Source organism: Castor canadensis, chromosome 2 (genome assembly GCF_047511655.1).
Source record: "Castor canadensis chromosome 2, mCasCan1.hap1v2, whole genome shotgun sequence".
NCBI classification, from domain to species: Eukaryota; Metazoa; Chordata; class Mammalia; order Rodentia; family Castoridae; genus Castor; species Castor canadensis.
Genome location: NC_133387.1, coordinates 24,039,172 through 24,065,808, shown reverse-complemented (window position 1 = coordinate 24,065,808; position 26,637 = coordinate 24,039,172). Strand labels below are relative to the sequence as shown.

The window sequence follows — 26,637 nt, the reverse complement described above, 5'->3', positions numbered from 1 at the left end:
AACAAGGTTTGTGATTTCACAGACAGACATGGCATCTGAGGTAAAGCGAGCAAAGAGATAAGTCCAGAGTGTCAAGAAACAAGGCAATGTTCCCTTCCATTTTGACCCAAGAGAACACTTACAACAGAAAACAGGGAAAGAGAAAGAAATGGCTTCCAAAACACAGATGCCAAACCAGAATCCAAAGTAATTCTGTGGAAATGAGCACAAAGCATGTGATCAAGGTGAGAGTAGCTGCCGCCTTACTAAATGGAAGCCTACAACTTCTAAAGAAGGAAGGGAGTGAGCATTTTCAAGGACTCTAAAACAACAGTATTTCTCTTGGGAGATAATTTCCATTTAAGAAACCACACGGTACTTTTAAGAAACATTTTAAGTAGGTTTCGCCAATCTGGCTGGAACAGGACATTTCTATGGGACAAATTTCTGGTGAACTCACACTCAGTGACAAACGAAGGGCATCGAAAGAGACCACAAACTCAAATAGAAGGAGGCTGACTGGATGCTGCCTGCCTTAGATGAATCAAGATGACAACAATGAAAGGTAGGTGAATAAACAAAATTTGTTCATAATTTAGAAATTTAATACATTTCTTATATACTTAAGATTAAATAGGCTTATATAACAATGTGAAATGTGTAAGAGGAGGATCCTGTGACATACATTTTTACAGTGTCCACAGCCTTAGCTCTTAAACCTGAGCATGACACGAAGACAGCAGAGAGCTGCTCCCGAGTCCATACCTACTGTCTGGGGTTTCCCCACACTGCAGCAATTCGAGAGGAACATTATCATTTTAAATTAAAAGGTCTGCTGTATAAAAAAAAAAGTCTGATGTACTCTACATTTATAATTTTCTCTCCCAAGAAAATGTGTATTACCAGAGCGAAGTCCTGAACTGGGATCAGAATGCCTCTACATTAGCTAAACACTGCCCAAGCACTAGGTTCTCCTACTTGAGACATGAGCAAATCCATCTCAGAAAAAAAAAAAAAAAAAGTTGTTTCTACTTTTTTAACTCTGGCTTCTCTGTGTACATTTTATATTAGTTTTGGACACAGATTGAGAATTATGATTTCGTGTAAGGGCTAAGTACTCAGTGACCAGTAAGATATCTCTGCAGAAGATTAGCTTTAAAAAAGGAAGTACATGAAATGTGACTTTTAATTAAAAGAAAACAGGCTGCAATGAGTGGAAAATATAAAACACTAAGAACAACCTCTTTCTCAGACCTCTTAGTCTTTTATGAATACTGTCTAATTTATACTCCCAAGAATTTTATGAAGAAAGGTATTATTACCCTATCTCAGGTAAAGACCAAATAATAAGAGAGGGAAGATTAAGTACCTGAAAAAGGCCATGAAGACTGCAGCACAACGTAACTAGAAGCTCGTGTTCTGATTGCTTCAGCAGAGCTCACTCCACATTCCAACATTAATAATCCCTACGGGATGTAAGTAAGGCTAGTCTTAGGAGCTGGCCAAGAGGGGGCCCAGTGTCTCCCACATTCTTCCAGGTACCTGCCAGGCTCACCTGACTCCCACAGTTCTCCACACATGTCAGCTGTAGAATATGGTGGTTAGTTGGTAACCAGCTTTACAGACTACTACAGTGTTCCATTTTCCCAAGTCGTCAATAGTGTTACTCACTTTTTTTGATCTCTTCTAGCTTCTCAGTGTATTTTGTCATACTGTTACCTGAAAAGAAAATAAGAATTTAAAAAACACTTTAAATGGAAGAAAGTGAGTACTATTATGAAAAGAGAATGAAGATCAAGCACTCCCCAAGCTTCCCTATCCTGTTCTTATGAAATGTTGGACAGTAGGCAAGTGGGCCACACATAGCAAATAGTCTTTTGGAGAACAAAGAATCATTCAAAGATATGAAACCAAGGGAAATGTTTGGTCAAATGTGTGTAAGCTGGAATATAGCCCTGTAAAGCAATAAGATGATCACTTGTAGCCATTTTAATTTTTTTCTTTCTGAGTCAAGGCTCTCCTCCTTCCTTTTTTCTCTCCCCACAACCTTTTGTGGGAGAGATTAAAAAGTAGGAGAAAGAAGTAATATTCTTTGAATGTTTAAAATGAGCCTTTGTGGCCACCCAAGCAACCCCTTCCTCTGTACTTTGTTGTGATCTCCTCCTCTTTTTTGAACTTGGTATTACACTACTCATGCTGAGCTTGTGGCCTGGTCTAGACCACACAGTCCGGATGCCCATATTCCCCATGGGCTTGATTTGCTGAGAAATAGCAGCAGATCCTCACTGCTGTGGAGAGGACCCGGCCCTCATGTTTTATGGTCTGGTTCTACAATACGAGGCTCTAGCCAAGGTGGTTTGGAGAGTTTTCATACTTTAAGATTGGTCCAGGATCATTCTGGTTTCTGAATGAATTAAATTCTAGCTCTCAAGCCAGGGACTATTATATTTTACTGGGCATGCTGTGATTTGATTCAATTGAACACAGCAAGCTCTATCTGGTACCTAAAAGTTTGGCAAAAGGAAAGCATTCAAAATAACTTCTCATTTCTAAAACTGTACTTCTAACTTAAGTCTTGAGAACATCTAGTTAGATTCAAAGAAATGATTCTAACTGATGACATAAAATGATATCTAAAAGGACTATTCTGAACTTTCTGCAGGTTTGGATCAACAGCAGAAAAAAAAGAAAATTCTTGCTCTGAAACCCAAAATACATTTTCAAAAAACAACTTAAGTTATTAGATTTTTACCATGAATTCATCATGGAATAAAAATCCACTGTTTGGGGTTTTTTGTTTTGTTTTGTTTTTATTCATTTTAGGACAAACACTCTGCATCAGAACTAGGCAGGAGGATTCAATATAGTCCTAGACCCAGACTGTGTATGTCAGAAACTTAGAAAGGTTCAGTCAGTCAGAGCTACTCAGGCCTGAGGCCTTCTCAAGAGATACAGAGTATGTCTCAGAAGAGACTCTGAACAGGATTAAAACCAAATGTGATCTCCTCCAGATTCTTCAGACTACAGTTAATCTAAGAAGTAACCAGAACTTCAGAGAAAAAAACCATGAATTCTACCTGGACATACATCCCTTTTCCCCACGGTAACTCTGCCGCCATGAATGGACTTGCCTGGTTACTACAGTGAGGGAGGAAGACGGCAAAGTCGGTATGCTATCCAGCATCCTACATCTTATTCTTCAAAAACCTGACAGAATAGCTTTTGGTTATAGGCCCCAGATTTCCCCCACAGTTGCATGTTGTTGATATGGTAGTTAATTTCTTTTGGTCAGGGGAGTTTTAGGCAGTCTAGTCAGAAAACTGAGAAACAAAAAGGCTTATTGATTTGTCCAGTGACACAGCAAGTTAGTAACTTAACTAGAATTAGCATTCCCAACCTCCTGGCTTCTAATATGGTTCATAAAAACTTGGCTCTTCTAGTTATTATTATTATTATTCTTGTTGTTACTCGTACTGCTGGATTTTGAACCCTAGGTCTTATGCATGCTAGGCAAATGCTCTACCCTGAGCTACATCCACAGCCCTTGTGTTGTTTTAAAAGCATGATTCATTGTGTTGAATGAATCTGCAGGTAAATTTGTAGGAAGTGCTATTTCCTTAATCGCAAGAGGTGAGGACCATCTGATGCTATAAATTCCCTGAGGAATTAAAAATAACAGCCAACCTCATTTACATCATCTTTATTATTAAATATTGCATTTCCAATTGATAGCATTTCTACTAACAAAGTATCTAAAATTCGTTTAATTATCAACATATTCGGTGTGTTTGCACAGCACTTCATCTTGTGTGAGGAAACCCTCACGAGGATGCTCTGGAGTAAGCAACCATCCATACCATTTATTTTCTCTACTAAAGGAGGGGCAGAGAGACAAATCTTTTGTAGAGTTATGCAAATATTTGACAAAACTATGAACAAATCTAAAAGGGCTATTAATAAGAATGTTCACTGTAGACATCCATTCCATCCAAGTGTGGGGAGAGAAGAGAAAGAGGATTTCTACGTTGCTTCAACTGGAGAAATGAGACAGTACCATGAATGACACAAAACTAGCACAGAATCCCTAAAAATGAATTTAGGAAGTATGAAAAGAGGAATTTTATCTTACTTTATACACATTTAGGTAAATTAAGTGCTTTATCTTACTGTGTCTAATTGCATCAGAAAATGATTTCTGACTACCTTTTGAAAAGATTGGAAATGAATCAACTTCATAATTCACTTATTTATAAACATGCCTTTTATACAAATGGAACCTTAAAAATAGCAGACAATTTTTTTAAATTTGAAATTACACATTACTGCCAAATTTTCCCAGATAAGAATGATTAAAAAGGAAAAAAAAAAATCAGTGTTTCTTTGTTGCTCACTACCTAGTTTAAATTCCTTGCTTTAGTACTGAAGATGGTTACAACCTAACTGCCTCTTCAATGTTACCTTAATTATTAAACTTGACAAGCTCTCTGTGAGTCTTTGGTTCTCTAACATACCACTTTATTAAGCTCACCCAGCAGGAAGTGACTTTCCCTTCTCTGAACTCCTACTGCACTCAGCTTGCCACTCACAAGGCATTTATCACTGGACTGGACTGTCTTATCTACCTTCCTTGATAGAAAGCCCAAGATTATTTATCTGTGCACATACATGTATGAACACACACTCACAATCTTTAAGCCTCCTGATGTCTCATGGTGCGGACACTAAAATATATTTGCTTAATGAAATCTACTAAGAGGGCCTACTGTTTCAAAAATCCTATAGTTACTTACTTTATAATATAAATAGTCACCCCCCAATTTGGCTTGAATTTTTGCACTTGATTTCTTTAAAATACACACAACTTGATTTACATAAAATTATGTTATAGACTACCCATACCACCCATACGGACTCAGACAAACTAGAAAGGTGTAAGGTGGTATTTAGCTTCCACTTTGTTTACAACTTAAGTTGCAATGAAAGGTAATAAAAAGTTTTACAATTAGGATCAAAAGAAAAGAACAGCTCACCCATATCAATAGTCCTGTGCAAAAATAGAGTACAATTGATTAACTCAGTGACTCATTCATTAGATTTTTTTTCCATTATGTTCCTATATTTCTACTGAGCCCATAAGAAAAGCAAGTGCTTCTGAACAGCAGTAATCTAGAGCGGGTAAGATTTATAACATATGAACTCAGTTGCTAAGAGACAACGCCGTGGTTTTATTTTTTCTTCAATATTTCCCTTCTCTATGGAGAAATCCTTTTGGCTCAGAAGGAGCAGAAAGATTGAAAAGAGGCACAGTGGTCCTCTGTTAACTTCAAAAAATCACAGGTGTATTTAGTGACTTCTGGTTTGTAAAGCCTTTCACATACACTTCTTCTTTTGACGTAAGAGACAGAATTAAATGCCAAATAAAAATGAAGAGCACCTAGTCTGTGATGAGTTTGGGTGCTTAAGAACAAGGCTTTAGCAAATATTCAGGAAAGGTAAAGACCAAAGAAGAAAAATGGAAATGACTAGCATGTGCAGAGAAAATGAAAGGAAAGTGAATATTACAAAAATTAAAATAAGATAGAAAAGACTATGGAGAAAGTCTACTAAATTTGGAAAGCTAAAGAAATGTGCAATTAGATTGAATATAGATTGAAGTGAGAGGATAATGCAGCCAACAAAAGAGAGGAAGGGACTAAGGAAGGGAGAGCCCTGTAGTTTGCAGTGTCCCTTAATAAGCCTGTAAAGCTGCAGAGCAATACCCCAAGAATGCACAATAACACTGCAGTGGTGACTGACCAAAATGCCTGCAGGGATGTCACCAGAAGCATAACACACTCATGGCACAGTCTGGCAATGCTGGGTAGCTGGTAAGATATACTCAGGCACCTATGGAACAAAAGAAATATTGGAAATTCAAAATAATTCTGAGACTTCTAGTCATAACTGTACCTAAGTGCTTGGGATTCTATGAGAAGTAGAAGCAGATATATAGAAACAAAAAATAATCTTTACCCAGGAGGATGGGTGTCAGACTTTGAAGAATTCAGTAGAAGGAGATTTGGGTGAAGATGGGAGACCACGAAGGTCTTGATTTCTTGTGCTTAAGTCTGAATTGCTCAGAGAAAGATTTGTTTGGTAAGAAAAGATTAATGACCCATCGACTTAGACTGGAAATGGGAAATGCTCGCTCGTTTCTGCGCCTATTTCTACCTCTCTCTGCACAGCTTAAAACATCCTCCAGATAACTCCTCACTGTTACTTGGGTTCTAAGGCCCCTCTTGTGTTTTCTTAACCAAGACTACTTCTGGCATATGTGGCAATGATAACATTTGTACAAAACACTGGGTTTGGGCTACCACAGGCCCTGTTGGCCCCCAAAGACTGATGGGCTTCTGTATCTAAGCACATAAATCACAGGTACTGCACACCAGGTAAAAACTTTTCTGAACACACTGGAAGGTAAGTCACAAAAATGCATGGAAATGCAAACATTAAAATAAGATCCCTTTCCTAGGATGACTTTAAAATAATTTCTAAATTTGAAACACACACACAAAAATCAAACACTAGAATAAGATTTCTCTTCCACTGACTTTAAAATACTTTGAGCTTTAAGCAATGAGGCACACTTTCGTCCTTCCTAAAGCTATTATAAAACTAGTCTGGGAGACTCGTGCTTCCAGGAAAGATGGGTGGACGTATTTTTCTCTACTCATCCAGCTATGTACAACAAAAACCCTGGACAACCTGCCAAATGAGAGAAAATACTCCCAAATCAGATTTCTGATAAGAGCCTATTATCCATGATAAATAACTCTTATAATAATAAGAAAAACAGCCCAATTTAAAAATGGGCAAATGATCTGAATAGACATTTTCCATAGGAGATATGCAAATAAAAAGGTGCTCAACATTATTAGTCATTAGACTAGTTGTGTTCCTGTAATTTAATAGCATTATTATTAATGTAAATTAAACCCATAATGAGATACTATTTCATGCCCACATTGATGGCTATAATCAGAACGACAGACAATAGCAACCATTAGTGAAGATGTAGAAAAAGTAGAGCCCTCCTACATTGCTGGTGGGAATGTAAAATGGTGTGACTGTTTTTGAAAACAGTTTGGCAGTTCCTCAAAAAATTAAACATGGAGTACCCTATGACCAGCAATTCAACTCCTTGGTACATACCCAAGAGAACTAAAAACACATGTTCGCATAAAAAATCTGTATACACTAATGCTCTTAGGAGGTACTATGGCCAGAAAGTGTAAATAATCCAAATGTCCATCAACTGATGAGCAGATAAACAAAATATGGACTAGCTAAACAACAGAATATTATTTGGCAATAAAAAGGAATGAAGTATTGACACATGCTACAATACAGATGAACCTTGAAAACATACTAAATAAAAGAAGACAGACACAAAAGGCCAAATGTCATATGATCCTACTTATATGAATGTTCAGAACAAGCAAATCCACAGAGACAGAAAGTATATTAACAGTTCTCAATGTACTTAAGGTATCAATTCCAGATTCATAAACAACTCCTATCAAAATCATAGCAATTTTACTAATGTTATTTAAGTAAGAGTATTCTAAAATTTATATGGAAAAAAAGGATTTAGAAAACCTCAAGTAATTTTGTAAAGAAAAATTAAAGTGAGAATAATCATTTTAAGTGTCCAAATTACTATACAGCTACAGTAATCAAGATTGCATGGTATTGGCAAAAGCACAGATGCATAGATCTATGGAACAGAATAGAGACCCAGAAATAGGCTTACATATGTATGTCCAACTACTGGCAAAAATGAACATGCAATTCAGTGGAGGAAAAGTAACCTTTTAAATAAGTGGTGCTAGAATGATTGCACTCCCTTATACAAAAAAGTTAATCTTGATCTAAGCCACACACCTTATATAAAAATACCTCAAAATGTATCATGGACTTACATGTGAAACCTAAAACGTTGAAGATTTTAGAAAAAAAAGTCATGTCAGAAAAAAATCATTGGGATATAGGGTAGGCAAAGAGTTCTTAAAGTTGACAACAGTATCATGATCCATAAAAAGAAACATGTAACAAAAAACTTTAATTCTCCAAAAGACCCCATTAGGCAGATGAAAAGACAAGTTACAGATTGGGAAAAACAAAAATACTTGGGAACCACATATCTCACAAAGCACTAGTAGCTAGAATATGTAACAAACTTTTAAAATTCAACAGTAGCTGGGCGCCGGTGACTCACAATCAAAATCCTAGCTACTTGGGAGGCCGAAATCAGGAAGACTGAGGTTCAAGACCAGTCCAGGAAAATAGTTCCAGAGACCCCCGTCTCCAAAATAATCAGAGCAAAATGGACTGGAGGTGTGGCTCAAGCAGTAGGGTACCTGCTTTGCAAATACAGAGCCCTGAGTACAAGCCCCAGTCTCACCAAAAAACGCAACAGCAAAAAGAAAAACAATCCAATTATAATAGGCAAAACTATGAATGGACATAACCCCAAAGAAAACATTGAAAGATGTTCATCATTAGCCATTAGGGAAATGTAAAACTGCAGTGATCTATCACCATATACCATCAGAATGACTAAAATTTAAAAATGGTGACACCAAATGCAGGTGAAGGTGTGGAGAAAATGGATCAGTCATCGATTGCTGGTGGGAAAGTACAATGGCACAGTGACTCTGGCAAACAATTTGGCAGTTTCTTTAAAAACTATGTAACTAAACTACCATATGAAGCAGCAATTACACTCCTGGGCATTTAGTCCAGAGAAATGAAGACCACACTCACACAAAAATCTGTACATAAATGTTTATAACAATTATATTTGTAACAGCCCCAAAGTAGAAACAACACAGATCTCCTTCAACAGGTAAATGGGTAGCTACAGTACAGCCATACCATGGAATATTAGCCAGTAATAGAAAGGAACAAACTACTGACACATGTAACAACCTGGGTGAGTTTCCAGAGAATTATGGCTTAATTAAAAATGCCAATCCAAGTTGGGGATGTAGCTCAGTGGTAGAGTGCTTGCATAGTATGCGCAAGGCTCTGGGTTTCATTCCCAGCACCAAAAAAAAAAAAAAACCTCAACAACAAAAATTAGCCAATCCAAAATGCTGTATAATATGATACCATGTAGGCAGCATTTGCACAATGACAAAAAATGATAGAAATGGAGAACACATTAGTAGTTTCTGGGGATTAAAGAGAAGTTGGGAGTAGAAAGTGGACATGGCTATAAATGACAAGAAAGACATCTTTGTGGTGACAGAAATGCTCTGTACCTTGTCTGTACATATCTATGTTGATGTCATGGATGTGATGACGGGATGGTATAGTTTTATAAGAGTATGTGGAATTTCCTTGTATTGTTTCTTATGAAATGCATGTGAATTTACAATTAACCCAAAAAAAGTTTAACAAGAAAAGTAGTTAAAAACTCTCAGGATATAAAAGGATACATTCATATGTATTATAAAAAGCACATAGAAGTATCTCAACATTAAAAAACTGCAATTAATTTCAAGTACCATTATGGAGTCAAATTTTGGTAATGAATTGAGTAATCTGATTTCTAGGAGAAATAACATTATAAAGGCATAGATAATTCTAGATATCTGAAATAAACCTCAGCTCTTAAATTATTTTTTTCTTCTTTTGCAGTGTTGGAATCAAACCGAGGGCCTCACACATAGTAGGCAATCACTCTACCACTGAGTTATATCTCCAGCAATTTAAAAGATTTAAAATGTAATTTTAAGGAGGAATCAAGGTTTCAAAAGAAAATCATTCTTTTATAGTAGACTTTACAATTGTATCTAGACTGCTCAGGGAAAAAACATGATGCTGTGCTTACTTCACAGAATCACTTATTTTAGAAGTTGAAATTAAGGGGGAGCTGGATATAAATGGAGGAGTTGATGATAACTGTGACAGAGGAAACAAAGCTGGGGATATATAGGGCAGTATAGTGTAAAAGACAGTACACTAGAAGTGGTTCCAGAATTAACTTCCTCACCCTGCAAACAATCCTATTTTTACCTCCTTTAGTGAACGTCAAGTAAATCATAAAATCTCCTGGCCACAGTTTTCTTTTCCTTTAAAATAGGAATAATATTTTCACCTGCTCATCAAACAGGATATCTGTAAGAATAAGTATCTGTATGGCATGGAAATGTTTGAAAGAAGAATAATAAGAAGCAGTCTTTACAAACGTGCTGCATTCAGAACAGTTAGGCATAACGGAAGACAATGATTTCAAGGAGAGTGGAGACAGAAAGACAAAATAAACAAGATGATTTAAACAAAGGCAGCCCCCCCTCCCGCTCTGCCCCCACCCCGCCTTTACTTTCCTCAATTATCTTGAGGTACTGGTGGAAAATTTAGTATTGCAAGGCAGACAGTCTCTCAATCCAGTAATAAAGCCATCTCAATCAGGTGGATTTTTCCACCGCAGGCTTTAAAAAGGCTGAAAAAATAAATAAACTCAAACCTCACAAGACAGCAAATCCACTAGGATCTGGGCAGCTGTCCTTATCACGACACTGAGAGATGTGAATGGCATGGATATTAGCAGGAAGGCACTCTTAAAACTGGTTTCACCTACCTGAAATACTCACTAAATTTTGTCTGTTTAGTTACTCATTCAAGTTGGTCTGCCTCCACCTGAATCTAAGCTCTTTGATTGCAAAGAGCACCATCCACACTCATCTATCTACCACAGTCCATCACCTCACATGTAGTCAGCACTCTGCAAATACTGAATTGAACAAACATGCACATGTATGATCCATGGCTGTCAGTTTAAAGGAATATATTTAAGGTGCTCCAAAATGGAGGAGAACCTCATGATACTTATTTAGCATCACCTCTGTACTTACTGAATTTATTGGCTTCAATTTCTGGGATTACTTTTTCTTAATATTTCTTATGTGGTAAGGAAAAATAACCAAAAATTATGTAAATGTAAATTTTTCTGATAAAATTTGAAAAACAGCTTTCAAAGATGAATTTGAGCCCAAGATATCAGGCAAGAGAATGAGAAACTTGTAGTTATGATTTACACTAGGGTAGACAGACTCCTTTCTGTCAACACTTAACTACAAGTTCTAATTTTCTAATCTTTACTCACCAGTGTCCAGTCTTGACTTGACATGCTGATACCTTGGGTTTTGTGGTATCCTTTTGGTCAGATACTACAAAACAAGAAAATTCACAGTTAAGTGCACTAATGTAAGACAAGAGTAGCAGAGTCAGGAAAGAATCATATATTTTAAAAATGGAACAAATGCCAAAATATCAGACTTTGAAGATGGAAGGAGATCTGGAGATCCAACTGTCACTTACACATAGGACTCTTACTAAGGCATTTCCTTAGGTGAAGATAGTTATTTTGTTTCTCTCAAAACATGTCCACTTTTTGTCAAAATAATCTGAGAGCACTATGTGAAAAAAGCTCTTAAAAATTATTTTTTTTATTATAAAACTTTTATTAGTATGTATTCGTTATACAGGGGGGATTTGAAGTGAAAATTCCAACCAGACTTATATTGTACATTATTCACATTTCCCCCATTGTCTCTCTCCCTCAGCCCCCTTCCCACACCACCCAAAGCAACTGCAAGAGGTTTTTTAGTTCTGTTTCATATAGGTACATGAAGTCCGTCAACCATATACCGTCACCTTAATCTCCTTCCTTCACCCTCTCCTCTCCCACTAGTAGCCCCCCTTATCCCCGACATACACTGTGCCTATTTTATAGTCCTGATTTTCATTATTAGAAAATTATTTCTTACAATAAGCTAAAATTGGTCTGCCTCCAATTTGCTTTCAGTCTACCATTGCAACTCAGAATAAGCTACCCACTTCTGCCTCAAGAAATTCATTAAAGTAACAAAAGGCAGCTATCCTGTCCCTCTTTTTAATGTCCTCTTTAGTATGACTGCTTCTGGGCCATCTCCTCTGGGCACCTCTGGATTTCATCTACAGCTCCTCTAAAATATGGCAGGCGGGATCCAGATGCTCCAGTTGTTGTTGGGCCAAGGCCTACTTGAGCAGGCTCTCGCCCTGGGGCACAAGACTGGGGCTCCACAGACACCACTGTCATAGCATCTGCTCTTGTGGCAGCTAAGACTCAGGGTAAGTTTATGGCTGGTAAAAATGCTTAAGTGAGGTCTGCCTTGTGCTGTGCTCTGCTAGTTACTTCATGGAATCCAAGCACAAGACATTAGCCTACAGTAAATTCCTGTGGTGTGGGCGAAGGTCATAAAGGCATTACAAAATACAGCTTTTTTGCTTAGGTCTTTTTGTGGCCTGCAAGTACAGTACAGGTGTGGAATATGAAATTAGGACTGGATAATAGCTTGCCACTTCTGTAAGTGTTCCCATGTTGAAGTGGTGGGAATGGTCCCTAAGTCTCCAGTCTTGGCAGGTGACTACTATATAGGCTTTTCTTTACCTTGTTTTTGGGCAAAATTTATTTCCTCTGCAAAGCTGTCCAAGTAGGAATTAAGCACTTCTCCCCCTTGGCTACGAGAGTATGGACACCCTGTCCTGTTGTCTACAAGTAGTTGTTCTTTCCTAGTCTAGAATTTTCTTGAGGGCAGGGACAGCTTACTCATATGTGTAAGTCACCCCAGATCTTGTACATAAGTACATTTAATATTCAGCTCATAAATGATTATCTGAAGAAGGATTGTATTAAAGCAATTATCCAGTTCCTTAACATGCAAACTTATAAAAAAAATTTTTATCACTTGCCTTTGAAAACAGTTAATTACAGCCTGCCAGGTTGAAAGGATTGAAAAATAAAACATATATTGAAATACCTTTTCAAATGGCCCAGAAAGCATAGAAATAGCCTACATACTTCTGTGTCTAAAACTTCTGGCTGAAGTTTTGCATTTCAGCAACCAGAAAGAATTTTTAAACACTGGGGGCACCTACAGAAAGTTATCAACTTTTAATTTTGCCAAGGACAGACATAGAAAAAACAACAACAAAGCAAAAACCTCAACTACCATCTGCTGCTTTTTTTTTAGTTCAGGATGAAGTCTATTATTTTTAAAGTAAATTAAATTTACTTTTTCCCTGATATTTAAAACATAAACCATCTGCTTTATTCATTTATTCATTCGTTCATTCATTTATGGCAGTCCAGGGGATCAACGAAGGGCCTCACACTTGCTAGGCAAGCCCTGTACCACTGAGCTATGCCCTCAGCCCTGCCATCTGTTATCTTAATATTTAAAAGGTTAAAAAGAAAAAAAAAAATCTGAGCATGAAAAGGTCAGTTCTATAGTGTTATTAAAAACTGATGACATTGTCTGGGTTTTTTACTTCACACCAGGCAAGTAAAACCTTATTAGGGCCACTTAGCATTGGCCCCCTGATTGTGTCTGCAAGCACTGAGCTGTTTTTATACTTAGAAAAAGATTGGAAAATCAGTAATCTGCTGTCTATAAGAAAGCGACTATAACATCAATTCCCATTCCTTCCCTAGAAGATGGAGAAGATTCTTAAGTATGAGAAGAAAAATAGACAAAGACTGAAAAGGAAGACTTTAATACAAGTTCCCAGTGGAAGACAGTATCACGGCAAAATGAGACAAACAGTAAACTGAGTCAAAGAGAACACATACTAGATTTCAGCTCTCTTAAGCTAAGAGATTTTTTTTTGTCTTTGGCGCTCTGTATTTCTATCATTTCTATATCCTGTTTCCTGTTTTTGCTTTTGTTTTTCCCACTAGTTTCCTAGCAAAGCTTCTTTTTGAAAAATTCCAGGACAGTCTCTGCTGAACCAAGGGGATTTGTCCATACCTAAGCCAAAATAGCTAAGAAGTGAGGGTGTCTCGGGAGACCAGGTGTGGTGGCAGCAAAATGATGAGAGAGAGTGTGGACAGCTGCAGCCACTGAGCCCTTCCCGCCCCCGGTTTTCCCTTACATGGACTAATGAGAAATCCATATGCTACAGGAGAAAAATGTAGTGTTTCTTTTACACGGTCCCATTTCAGTCCAATTTCTTATTCCTGACTTTCTAGGACCAACCACAACGTGAAGCATTTGTGCCCCACTGCCAGCAGAGCACCAAAGGTTTGATGAAGGGCCACGCTTTCCTCTTTAAAATTCTTGCTTTTGGGGTGATTGCTTCTTGACCTACTGACCAAGTGGCTTTCTTTCAATGACATAAACAGACGGGAATGGTGAAAGTGAAAGAGCTATGGAAAGCAGCTGTTTGAAGGAAGACTATTCATTTGTTCCACAAAGACTTATTGAGCACAGGCATTCATTCAGCTAACATTTATTACTGAAGGCCTACCAGGCATGATCCCACTGACTGCTGGATATGCAGATGCCAGGCTGTGTGATGGAAGGAGAGGGAAGTAAGGGTGTGACAGGAGCACATAAAATGGGCACTTCAGACAGAGGGTCAAAAACTGTTTGCTGAGCTGAATTCTGAGGGCCAAGGAGATTAGTCAAGCGAAAGGAGTAGTGGGTGGGTGATACAGGGACTGGCAGAGAGAAAAGCATGGGCAAAGCATAGAGACTAGAGAAAGTATAGACAGACAGCTCCAAGAAATCTAACAGTAACTGAGACATGGAGCACAGAGAGCAGTAAGGGGATGAATGATGCTGGAGAGGCAGGCAGAGGCAGATCACAAGGTACCTTGTATACCTATCGAGACACTTGCATTTTCTTCTAATCAGTGGATCTCAGGCAGTTGCAGCTTTGCCACCATTATGTCCAGGGATATTTGTTAATTCAGATTGGGTAGTGGGGGTGCTACTAGCATCATGTGGATAGAGGATAAGGGTGCTAGTGAATATCTTACAAGGATAGGACAGTCCCACAACAAAGAAATAGCCAGCCCAAATATCAATAGTACAGCAGATGAGAAACCTAGAGATGATAGGGATTCACTGAAGGTTTGGGGAGTAGTGATGAAATTATATTTCCATTTTAGGATGATCATTCTGGCAGCAATATGGATATATGATTATAATCAAGAAGGGAGGTATAAAAATCAGTTGCTAGGCTATTGTACTAAGAGGATCTATAGTCCTAAGAAAGTGGCAGTAGAGCTACTCCTTGTAGTTGCCCTGTATGTAGAAATGTAGATACTATTTCTCCTCTCCCTCTCCCTCTCCCTCTCCCTCAGGAACTGCTGTAAAGAGTGGGACAGTGGCACCATGCTCTCCCTCCCCTCCCCTCAAAAAGAGAGTTAAAAGGAAACATATGAAAAACACAAGTTTGCAGTTTGGGGCATGTCAAGTATGAGATAGGCCAAGTAGGTTATCCAAAATGAAAGTGCCTGGCTGGCTATATGTGGAGTTCAGGAGAGATCTCAGCTAGAAAAAAAGAAGAAAGGAGGAGAAGGAAGGAAGAGAGAGGAGAAAGGAGAAGGAGAAGGAGAAAGAAGGAGGAGGAAGAAGAGAAAATGGTGATGATTTGAGGGTTATCAGCATATAGACAGCAGATGAAGCTGGTAAGGGAATGGCCAAAACACTCCAGGAAAGAGTGTAGACTGAGAAGAAAAACCCTGGCATTGAAGGTCAGGTGGAGAAGAGACACTTTGGCTGAGACTCAGAAGAGTCGGTAAGAAAGTAGGTCATGAAGGTTACAGAAAAGCTGCAGGAAGAAAGGAGTGGTCAATAGGGAAGGATGCTGTCAACTATGAACGGGAGAACAAGAATGCAAGTCGAGTAAGAGAACAGAAGAGTGAATTAGATTTAGCAAACAGAACTTGCTGATGGTCCTGATGGAAGCAGGTATAGTAAGCTGAGAAGGGCAGAAGCAAAAACAGCAGGTCATGTGTCAGAGAAGGAAGGAAGAGGATGGTAAGAAAATATGGGGTTTTTGGTTTTTCCCTCAAGACAGTTGCTGAGGGATAATGTTGGGGTTTTTTGTTGATGTTGTTGAGAGAAAGAGGAGGAGAGAAGGGAGAGAGAAGAGACAGAGATACAGAGACAGAAAGACAGAGGCAGAGAGAGAAATTTGAGCATCCTTAGACTAGTGAGAACAGACCCAGAGCGTAGGTGAAGGGGCAGCTTTGGACATATTTAAAGAAATGACAAGTGGTCATAATAAAGTTCATCAGGAGAAGCAGGAAGTTGGTAAAAGTTCACAGTTGTGGGTTATTACACGCTCCTTAAGAACACACAGAAATGGCAAAGAATCTTTGAAGGCTACAATCTCCAGGGAAGGTCAAGAGATAATGCCCGCCATGTCTACCTCCTTACCTCAGTTACTCAGCTTCTCACAACTTTTAAGTCCAGCACAAATACATCTTTTAGGAAGCCTTCTCTGAAGGCCTCAGTCAGATGGAAATCTCTTCCCTGCCCAGAGACTACCACCCTTTGTACCATTCACATTTCTCACTCCTTGTACTTAGGACAGGAGCTAAACCTTGTACAGCTCTGTACCTGCTACAAGGCTAGAAAAAGTCCTAAGTACTGTCAAATGAAGATCTGAAGCCAAGCACCCAGCTTATTCCAAAGTCTGAGGCAGGAGGACTGAGATATGAGACTAGCCTGGGCAATTTTGCAAGACTGTCTCAAAAGAAAAAAAAGGCCTGAGCAACATGTAGTGTGGGTGTTTGTGCCATGTGAGCAGCATATATAGTAGAGATTCTACAAATCTGTAAGACTGCTCCTAAACTTGGGGTGAGAAGACAGACTTTATGGAGGAATGGGCACTGGAGCTGTGTGTTTTGAGGGATGAATTTTGGTGTGTTAAAGGTAAAAAATGGGAAGAATGATGGACGAAGCACTCTAAGTGGAAAAATTACAGCAAAGCCATTTTAAATGCATGTTTTGTGAGCCGGAAGCCAGAGGCTCACACCTTAATCCTAGCTACTCAGGAGGCAGAGATTTGTATAGCAGCCCCTACTTTCTCAGCGGTTACCATTTTCAAGATACCATAGGAAATTTTCCCATCTGTGACATTATACTCCCCTTCTCCCCCTGAGGGGTGGGGCCCATGTTCCCACTCCAGAATCTGGTGGGCCTGAGATTATGATGGAAGTGACATCGTATGACTTCTGAGGCTAGATTGTAAAAGGTAGTACAGCTTCTACTTGGCTCTCTTGGGACTAAGCCACAAAGTGCAAGAAAGGCCAAGCCACATAGAAAAGGCCATTTGTAGGAGGCTGTCAGCCTTACCATCATCAGACACACATGTGAATGAAGATGTCTTCAAGATAACTCTAGCAACAGACCATTTGTCTGCAAAACCACGAGAGATTCCATGTGAGAACCACCTAGCTGAGTTGAGTTCAGAAACATGAGAATAAGGATATGACAACTCCCATTTTTTCCACTATGGAAACGATTCATAACAAATCAATATAGAACTGGAATATCACCTCACCCTTATTCCTTTCTAGCCACGCTCTTTAGGAACAACAAAAATCTATACTGTATATCATTGGTCCACTGTAATGAACACGGTACTCACCATTCTCCTGTGGTTCCTGTGACAGCTACCCAACACCAGAGATTTACTACTTGCTGAACATAATGGATCCTTCCCAGTCCTTCACTTACTTGATCTTTCTACACAGTGTGACACTACTATATAACTCCATCTTCTTCGGTTTCACCTCCACTGGCTTCAGTGGTATAGCTCTCTTGTGATTCTCCAATGACACACGGCTCATTCCTCTGGTCAGCCACTTTAATTACTGTGTCCCTGGGGTTCCACATTCTCAACCAATAGGTTCTCTGTGGGCCAAATACTTAGGCTTATTTCTATTTATAGGCTTGAGGTTTCCAAAGATTGAGCTTTTAACCTTGACTTCTCTCAGCTTTAGACATACATTAATTTACTTATTCAACAAATATTTGTGGAGCTGCTGTTGTGTACCAGGCAATAGGACAATGCAGACAAAGTGTCTATGTTCTTATAAGTTTGCCAGTAAACAAACAAGTAAATAAAATAATTACAGGTGATGACCTACTGGATAAAGAGAGCAGAGTGAATAAACACATCCAATTTCATTCCCTCCAAAACCTCAGTCATATTTCACTCAAAGGCATTATCTTCAGGATACAAAGCCCCCAAAACAGAGAGAGGTGGGGAAGTGACAATAGAGCACTGGATTCATGAACTCTGGAAAGCAGGTCAACAAGTGAAATGCCTGGATGATTCAAGACAGCCAAAGATCAAGGGCACGAGAGAAAGCCAAGAACAATCCTTACAAGGCCTAGGAACTGACAGTCTCAGGACCTCCAGAAGTGGAGAGTACAACAGGGGCTGAAATTAGGGCCAGCTGAAGGCTCTTTGGGAAGCACCTAGATCTCCAAATCCCTCTCTTCTCTGTGTCAATCCCTCACTCATCCTGGTTGATGTCTATCAGTTTATTCCCTGGAAAGGATTTTAGGAGTGGGAAGTCTCCATGCAACAGAAGGTAGAGGCATCATTACTGAAAATAGGGGTAACAAGTGACTTGTGTACATTAATGTTGAGACAGCATTCAACCCTAATCCCATTAGGAATTCAACTGGACTTTTACCCTCAGGAGACTGAAGGAATCCTCACCAGCCTGAGAACATGACCAGCCCAAGAGAACAGGGAGTCACTATCTGCAGGCCTTTCCTCTGTGTATTGAGGAAATACAATAGCTCAATAGCTCAGTCACCTTTTCAAATCTCCTATTTAAAAATATAAATTAAGGGCTGTGTGTAGTGGCTCACACCTATAATCCCAGCTACTCAGGAGGAAGAGATAAGGAGGACCACAATTTGAGGACAGCCCCAGCATAAAGTTAGCGAGATCCCCAACTCAATCAATAAACTGAGTGTGGTGGAGCATACCTGTCATCCCAACTATGCAGGAGGCCGTAATTAGGAGTATCAAGGTTCAGGTCAGCTCAGGCAAAAACACAGACCCTATCTGAAAAAATAACTAAAGCAAAAAAGAGCTGGAGGTATAGCTCAAGTGGTAGAGCACCTGCCTAGCAAGCACATAAGTTCAAACCCCAGTCCTGCCAAAATAAAAACAAAAACCAGAAACAAAACACGGATCAACAACTGAAGACTAAAAGAAGTCTCAGAACATTATCCCTTATTCAGTAGGATTAGTGTCCTTATGAGAAGAGACACGAGTGAGCTGCCTTTCCCCTCACCTCCAATGTGAGGACACAGTGAGAAAGTGGCCATTGCAAGCCAGGAAAACAGTCCTCACCAGAAACAGAATCAGCAGGCCCCATGATCTTGAACTTTTAGCCTCCAGAACAATGAAAAATAAATTTTTATTGCTTAAGCACCCAGTCTGTGGTATTTTGTTATGGCAGCCTAAGTTAACCAATATGAACATCTCCAACAAAACCAAAATAAAAGCAAATTTTTTTTTTTATTATTCATATGTGCATACAAGGATTGGTTCATTTCTCCCCACTAAAAGCAAATATTTTAAGAAAACAGACTGTGCAGGAAAAAAAATTTTTAAGTAGCTATCATTAGTTGGCTCACTTCCATGTCTCAGCACCATTAGAGAAATGAAAATGCATGCCCCCACAAAAATGTGTATAGGAATATTCATTGCAACATTATTTATAATAGTCCAGAAATGGAAACAACCCAAATGTTTGCCAATAGAAGAATGGATAAATAAAATGTGACAATTCTGTATGATAGAATATTACTCACCAATAAAAGGAATGAAGAACTGATGCATGAAATAACACAAAAGAACCTTAAAATATTATGTTAAATGAAAGAAGCATCCATGAAATACTGTAGTTTGCATGACTCCTTTTGTATGAAATGTACAGGAGATGCAAATCTTTAAGAGTCAGAAAACTGATTAGTGGCTGCCAAGATTGGAGGGGATGGGAGGATTGGGGAGTGATAGCCAGAGGTTATCGAGTTTCTTTCTGGGGTGATGACAATATTCTAAAATTGACCATAGTGATGACTATACAATTCTGTGAATATACTAAAATTATTCAATCTAAATGGGTGAAATTATGGTATATTATGTCTCAATAAAGCTGTTGTCAAGAAAATTTAAATTTAAAAAGTAAAAAAAAAATTTAAAAACCTTTTGCTCTATAAAAGACCTCATTAATAGGATAAAAAGATGAGCTACAGACTAGGAGGAATTTTTTGCAAGCCAGGTATCCAACAAAAGGCTAGTATCTCAAACACATAAAGAGCTCTCAAAACTCAGCAGTAAATATGTTCGTTGGATCAGTGTTTGTAATAGCAAATAGTTAAAAACAACCCAAATGACCACCATGAGGGAATGGAGAGATAAATGTGAGATAAGCATAAGCTGCATTACTGTACAGCAGCTAAAAGGTTAAACCAGATACACCTATCAATATGGAGGGATCTCAAGCATAAACTGCCAGGTAAAAGCAAATGGTAATGACAGACAGCATCATACTCTTTTTGTAAAATGTTTCAGCACACAAAACAACGTTGCACACTGAGTTAAGAAAATATAGACTGGTGGAGTGGCACAAGTGGTAGTGCACCTACACAGCAAGCATGAGGCTCTGAGTTCAAACCACAGTATCCCCCCAAAATAAATAAATAAAACAATAAAAATTAAAATTGTCTGCAATGGATACATCACTCTCATAAAGAGATCATGTTCTTCTTTACTAGGGGACGGCAGGGGGGAGGTTGCCCAAATGATGTATACACATGTAAGTAAATGTAAAAAATGATAAAATAAAATTAAAATAAAAAATACTCAAAAAAAAGGAAAATATAGCAAGTTAATGGAAAGTACACATTAAATATGTGGGAGCAGATGGCTATAGTAAAGGGAGAAAAAGAGGTGAAAGAACCCAAACTTTCTACCTAAAGATTATGAATAATCAAACCATATCAATTCATTTGCATGAATGAGGCACAACACAACTGAAAAAACAAAAACCAAACAAATGGACAAAAGTGTGATATAACCATACCAAGTCCTTAGAAAACAAAAGAAAATAATTAAGTTGAGCAATATTTTTTGACATGGAAAGATCTCCAAGAAATATTAAGTGAAAAAGCAAATCAAAATGCCACACATACATTATAGCGTGTATGTAAAACAAAATTACAATATAAATCTCTCTGCCTCTCTGTCTCTGTCTCCGTTTCTGTCTCTCTCTCTCTCTGTCTCTATCTACACACACATACACACACATTTCTCTGTGCAATGGATAAAGGAAGTTTTGGAAAAGGTAACTGTGGGAAAATTACAAATAGTGATATAGGAAATTTTCTTACATTATTCATAAAAAGTACACAGTAAAAATAAAGGCAGATAGAAATTCCAGGAAAAACAAAAAGCAGTAAGAAGAGACATGTGATCTTAATGATTACTTCTTCTGCAATAAATGGTAATTATACAGTCACCAACAAAGAGCAACCTAAAAGGAAATAAAAACTGTTTTTAAAAAGGGCTGGGGGCGTGGTTCCAATGGCAGAGCATTTGCCTAGCAAGTGTGAAGCACTGAGTTCAAACCCAGTACAGCCAAAAAAGAAAAAGAAACCAGACAAAAGACACAAAGAGATGTTTTAACTAAAGAGGACATAAGGATGACAAATGAGCACATGAAAAGATGTGTGACCTCGGTGTCCACTCGGCAAATGCAAACTAAAACCACACTGAGATGGCACTCCATACCATCTACATACCATAGACAATGTCTAATGCTGCCAAGATTTGCAATACGTAGATTTCTCATACACTGTTGATAGGAATGCCTTTTGGAAAATAGTTTGGCAGTTTCTAATAAAACTAAACATATGCTAAAACTTAGCCATTGCACTCCTGGGTGTCTATTCACAAAAATGAAAACTAATGTACATACCAAGATCTGTACCCAAATGTTTGTATCTTTATCTGCAATAGTCCCAATCTGAAGGCAACCAAAATGTCCTCCACCAGACCAATGAGTAAACAAACTGTGGTACATCCAAGCTCTAAAATGCCCATCAGTAATAAGGAGTGGACCAGTGTTACATGCAACAACTTGGATGTATCTCAAAGACATTATCCTAAAAGGGAAAAAAAACCCAATCTCAAAAAGTCACATACTGGATGATTCGATTTATGTAACATTCTCAGAATAACAAAATGATAGAGAAGGAGAAGACATTTGTGGTTGCCAGGGGTTAGGATGGTGAGGGAGAAAAGTGGGTGTGATGAGGCAGCATAGCAGGAGGGAGGTATTTGTGGTGATGGAATAGTTCTTTATCTTGATTGCAGATCTACATAAATGCAAACCTTGATTACATTAAACCTAGGCTTGTGATAAAATAGCCTAAGCACACATTGTACAAATGTCAATTTTCTAGGTTGGATATTGTACTATACGTATATAAAATACAATCATTAGGAAAAACCAGGTGAAGGACACACAGGACCTTTTTGTATTATTTTTGCAACTTCCTATAAATCAGTATTTCAAAATAAAAAGTTTTCTAAAAAGACACCAAAGTAAAAACAGAGCTCTTAAAAATTAAGACAATGGGCCAGGCATGGTAATCCTAGTTACTTGGCAGTAGGAAATTGAGAGGATCTCAATTCAAGGCCAACCTGGGCAAAGTTTGCAAGACCCCACATCAACCAAAGGCTGGGCATTCCTGTCATCCCAGCTATGTAGGGAAGCACAAATAGAACAGTGGTCCAGGCCAGCCCAGGCATTAAAAAAGACCCTATCTCAAAAATAACCAACACGAAACAAGTTGGGGCATAGGTCAAGGGGCAAAGCATCTGCCTAGCAAGTGAGAAGCCCTAAGCTCAAACCCTATTTCCAAAAAAAAATTATGATGGAAGAAATTAAAAACAACAGAAGAATTAGAAAATGAAGGTAAATCTCCCAAAGACAGCAAGAAGACAATAAGGAAAACAGGTGATAAAAGTGAAGCAAGAGAGCCAGTTGTAAATGTATAAAATTAGAACAATGAACTGAAAGGGCTGAGGGTATGGGTCAAGTGGTAGAGTGTTTACCTAGCAAGTGCAAAGCCCTGAGTTCAAACTGCAAAATAATAATGATAATAATAATGAGTTCAATAAAGAAGATGGAGAAAATGGGAGAGAGAAGTCAGCAACAAAATTACTCAAGAAAATTTTACAGCTGGGCGCTGGTAGCTCACACCTATAATCCTAGCTACTCAGGAGGAAGAGATCAGGAGGATCGTGGTTCAAAGCCAGCCTGGGCAAACAGTTTTTAAGACCCTATCTCGAAAAAGCTCATCACAAAAAACGGCTAGGGTACCACAAAAAGAGAGAAAATTTTACAGACTCGAAAGATACGACTTTCTGGTGTCCACCAAAATCACAGCAAGGAATATCTTTGTGAAATGTGTAACAAAAAGGACATTCTACAAGCTTCCTTGATTCTACAAGTCACAACCAAACAGGTTGGCTTTGGACACATGGCTTTGCACTTCTTCACAGAAACTGTGTCTACTAGGAGACCACAAAACAATGTCTTCAAGATGCAAATGATTTATAACCGGAATTCCCTACTCAGCCAAACTCTCAGGCCAAAATAAACATGAAGATACAGTAACTTTTTAGATGTAACTAATATTTTAGACAATTTTTTAAAAAAAACTTCTTATACAGTCTTTTTCAAGAGTTACTGGAAGTTGTGCTCTATAAGAGGCAACTGAGCATCTCTGTCTAGGACACAATGTATAACCACACAAGGACAGCACAGTTCCTCTTTTCATATACTGCTAAAACTATTCTTTTTCTCCCATGTTCTTGATCTCACTAATGAGCAACAGTGAGAGGTCCAAGCTGGGATACTAAGTCGTCCATATACTCATCTCTCAAAGCTAATCATGGAGTCTTAATGATTTTAAATCCTAAATATTTCTTCTCAGTTCTGTCTCTAGTTTCACGGCCTCAGTTTAGTGTATCAACATAGTCACCTAATCAACCTCCCAATCTCTAGTCCTGTCTTCCTCAAATCTATCCTCCATGATGTGGTTTCAGCTGTGCCTAAAATGCAAATCTGGCAATGTCACTGCTCCACTAGGACTCTTCAAAAGCCTCCTGAATTCTATCAGGTGTGGTGGTGCACACCTGTAGCTACAGACACTATGAAGGTGCTGAAGGCAGAGGGACCTTGAGTTGAAGACCAGCCTAGGCAAAGCTGAACCCATCTCAAAAAACTCAAAAGAGCAAAGAACCCATCTCAAAAAACTCAAAAGAGCAAAAGGTTTGGGGGCCTGGCTCAAGTGGTAGAGCCCTGGGTTCAACAACCAACACTACAAAAAACAAAACAAAAAAACCCTTGAATTCTGACGAGCAGATAATAAATATCTACACCTACCTCCACCATGACAGAATTTTTAAATTAAAATCATTGTGGGTAAACCATAATTGTATTTATTTATAAGGTGATACAAAATGTGGAATGATTAAATCAAGCTAATTAAAATTTTATTGCTCTTTTTTTTTGTGGTGAGGCATTGAAATTTACTCAGTTATTCTGAAATATACCATAGATTAACTGTAGTTACAACAGATCTCAAAAATGTAGTCCTCTGTAGGCTGGGCATCGTGGTTCGTCTCTGTAATCCCAGCTACTCAAGGCAAAGGTGGGAGGATCACCATCTAAGGACTGTCCAGGCAAAAAGCATGGGACCCTATCTGAAAAATAACTAATGCAAAAAGGGCTGGAGGTTGGCTCAACTGGTCAAGTGCTTGCCCTAAGTGTGAGGCCCTGGGCTCAAATCCCTATATAGGTTCCCCACACCCCTCCACCCCCCCAAAAAAACCCAAAGTAGCCTACCTGTGTAGCTGAAATTTTGTACCCTTTAGCCAACAAGTCCCGTTTCCTCCCTCACCCCAGCTCCTACATTCTACTCCACGAGCTGGACGGTTTTTCGATTCCACATGTGAGACAAGGCAGGGTTTAGACATTACTCATTCATCATGGCGCTCTCCTGCACCGCTAGACTCAGTGGTATGACTTTCTCAACACTAGAGACGTGAAGCCACTGCTGGTGTTTGATACAAAGGATAAGAACCTGGCAAGGCACAGAAGGACCCTCCCAACTCTACTCTTGCCTCTGTGCACACTCCTCCAGGGCTGTTGAGGCTTCACACAACTTGTCTCTCCACCTTGTCTTGACACGTGCAAGACCCTCCTTCTCCCATTCCCTGAGTTGAGTCCTCTTTTCTTTCCAACACCCTTGCTCCCTAACTTCGCTGTATTCAAATCCTCTTCACAAGTCAAGGGTAGGAGTTCAATGATAATACTGGTTGACATTAAATTGCTACAAATGCAGCAGGACAGCAGGGGTTAAACGGATGGAGAAGGCAAGGGGGTCCTACGGAAATGGGGTGACACTAATGCCCCATCTGTGTCCTTTTCCAATGGCTTGGTCTGCTCGTTCCTGCTCCCTCCGCCCCCCCACCAGCTGAAATGCTGGCTCCCTTCTGTCTCCTTCCATTGATATTCAGAGCTAGTTTGTTTTCCTGGTTTTGCAACTGTCATCCCTAGACTGTAAGTCTAAGGACTGTGTCTTTATGTACTTCGTTCCTGCCAACGACAAGACTGGTGGCCAGTCGGTCCTGGGGGCAAGACGCTGGCTGTGGCACCGAGCCCCGGCCTGCCCCGCCCCCGGCCCTGCGCTCAGACCCCTCCTCACGCCGGCCGCTTCCCGCCTTCCGAACGGCGGAAGTCGCTGGCTGCTTGTCTCTGCCCACGTGGCGCCTTTTCCGGTGCGCCCGCCCCCTCCGGCTCTCGGGTCCGGACCTGGCCCTCACCTCAGGATTCCCAATGTGCCTCCGGACAGACATATTTGCTCCAACCGATCACGCTCGGGGTGCTAGCCTCACGGCTTGCCTCTAACCCTAGCTTCCTACCCACCACCACCTAGCTCGGCCGCTTCTCTATAACCTTGTCTCCGATTGGCTGGCCTTCTCCGGCCAGCCAATAGAGATCCCGTTTACTATCCAGCGCAGGGTCGAGGGCGAGCGGGATGCCGCTCAATGGTTGCCAAGGGCAACGCCGGACGCCAGGTAGCACTGCCTTTAGTGCTCTGGGCTCTGGCGGCGGGCTCCAGCCTTAGCGCGGGAAGAGGGGGTGGGGGTGGGGGGACCAGGAAAAGGGAAGACTGGCGCATGCGCAGAGCACAGAGTGGGGGAAGGGGCTGTAGAGTGGGCTCAACATAGGCGTTTTAGTGGAAGAGGGGGCACAAATACCACACCGGTCTCTCCTCCCCCCAGCTTCTTAAGGCCATTCGAAGGAAACACCTGAGGTACTTCTTCCACAATAAAGGACACAATATGAGCCAGGGTTGTTCATCAGGAATGAGAGTATAAAGTTTGTTAGTTTCGGGTTATTATGCAAATTATGCAAAACATCATGTGTAAATATAGTAATTATTGTTGCTCTAAAAGCTTTTAGTCTAGCTAAACAACGGCAGCCTTAATTGCAAAGCACTCACGCACACCATTCAGTGGTTCATCATTCATTTAACAAGTATTTAATAAGCACCTTATGAGAAAAGCTGCAGTAGGTTTTGTGGAGGATGGGAAGATGACTAAAACCCAGTCCCGTCGTCATGGAAACCATTGTGACTCCTGCCACCAGCCACCACCTGTTCTCATTCCAGATCTGAAAATTAAGTCCTAGCACCTTTACAAAACAATTACGCACACAGT

At 39.5% G+C, this 26,637-nt stretch overlaps 1 protein-coding gene across 6 annotated transcripts in view; it reads right to left on the bottom strand.

Moving 5' to 3' along the window:
* Window positions 1-25,864, bottom strand: part of Cep41 (centrosomal protein 41) — a 43,199-nt gene extending 17,335 nt beyond the window's left edge. The window contains exons 1-5 of one of the 6 annotated variants that reach the window (XM_074063019.1): window positions 25,738-25,810; window positions 11,135-11,198; window positions 5,776-5,865; window positions 1,651-1,698; window positions 1,349-1,445 (exon numbers count right to left, since the gene is read on the bottom strand). In XM_074063019.1, coding sequence (XP_073919120.1) covers window positions 1,349-1,436 — 88 coding nt within the window. In that variant the 5' untranslated portion in view covers window positions 1,437-1,445; window positions 1,651-1,698; window positions 5,776-5,865; window positions 11,135-11,198; window positions 25,738-25,810. Of the gene's footprint in view, window positions 1-1,348; window positions 1,446-1,534; window positions 1,565-1,650; window positions 1,699-5,775; window positions 5,866-11,134; window positions 11,199-25,737 lie in introns of those variants that run through there. The other 5 variants (XM_074063047.1, XM_074063016.1, XM_074063037.1 and 2 more) reach the window with 5 other exon arrangements.
* Between the last annotated feature and the right edge of the window lie 773 nt (window positions 25,865-26,637).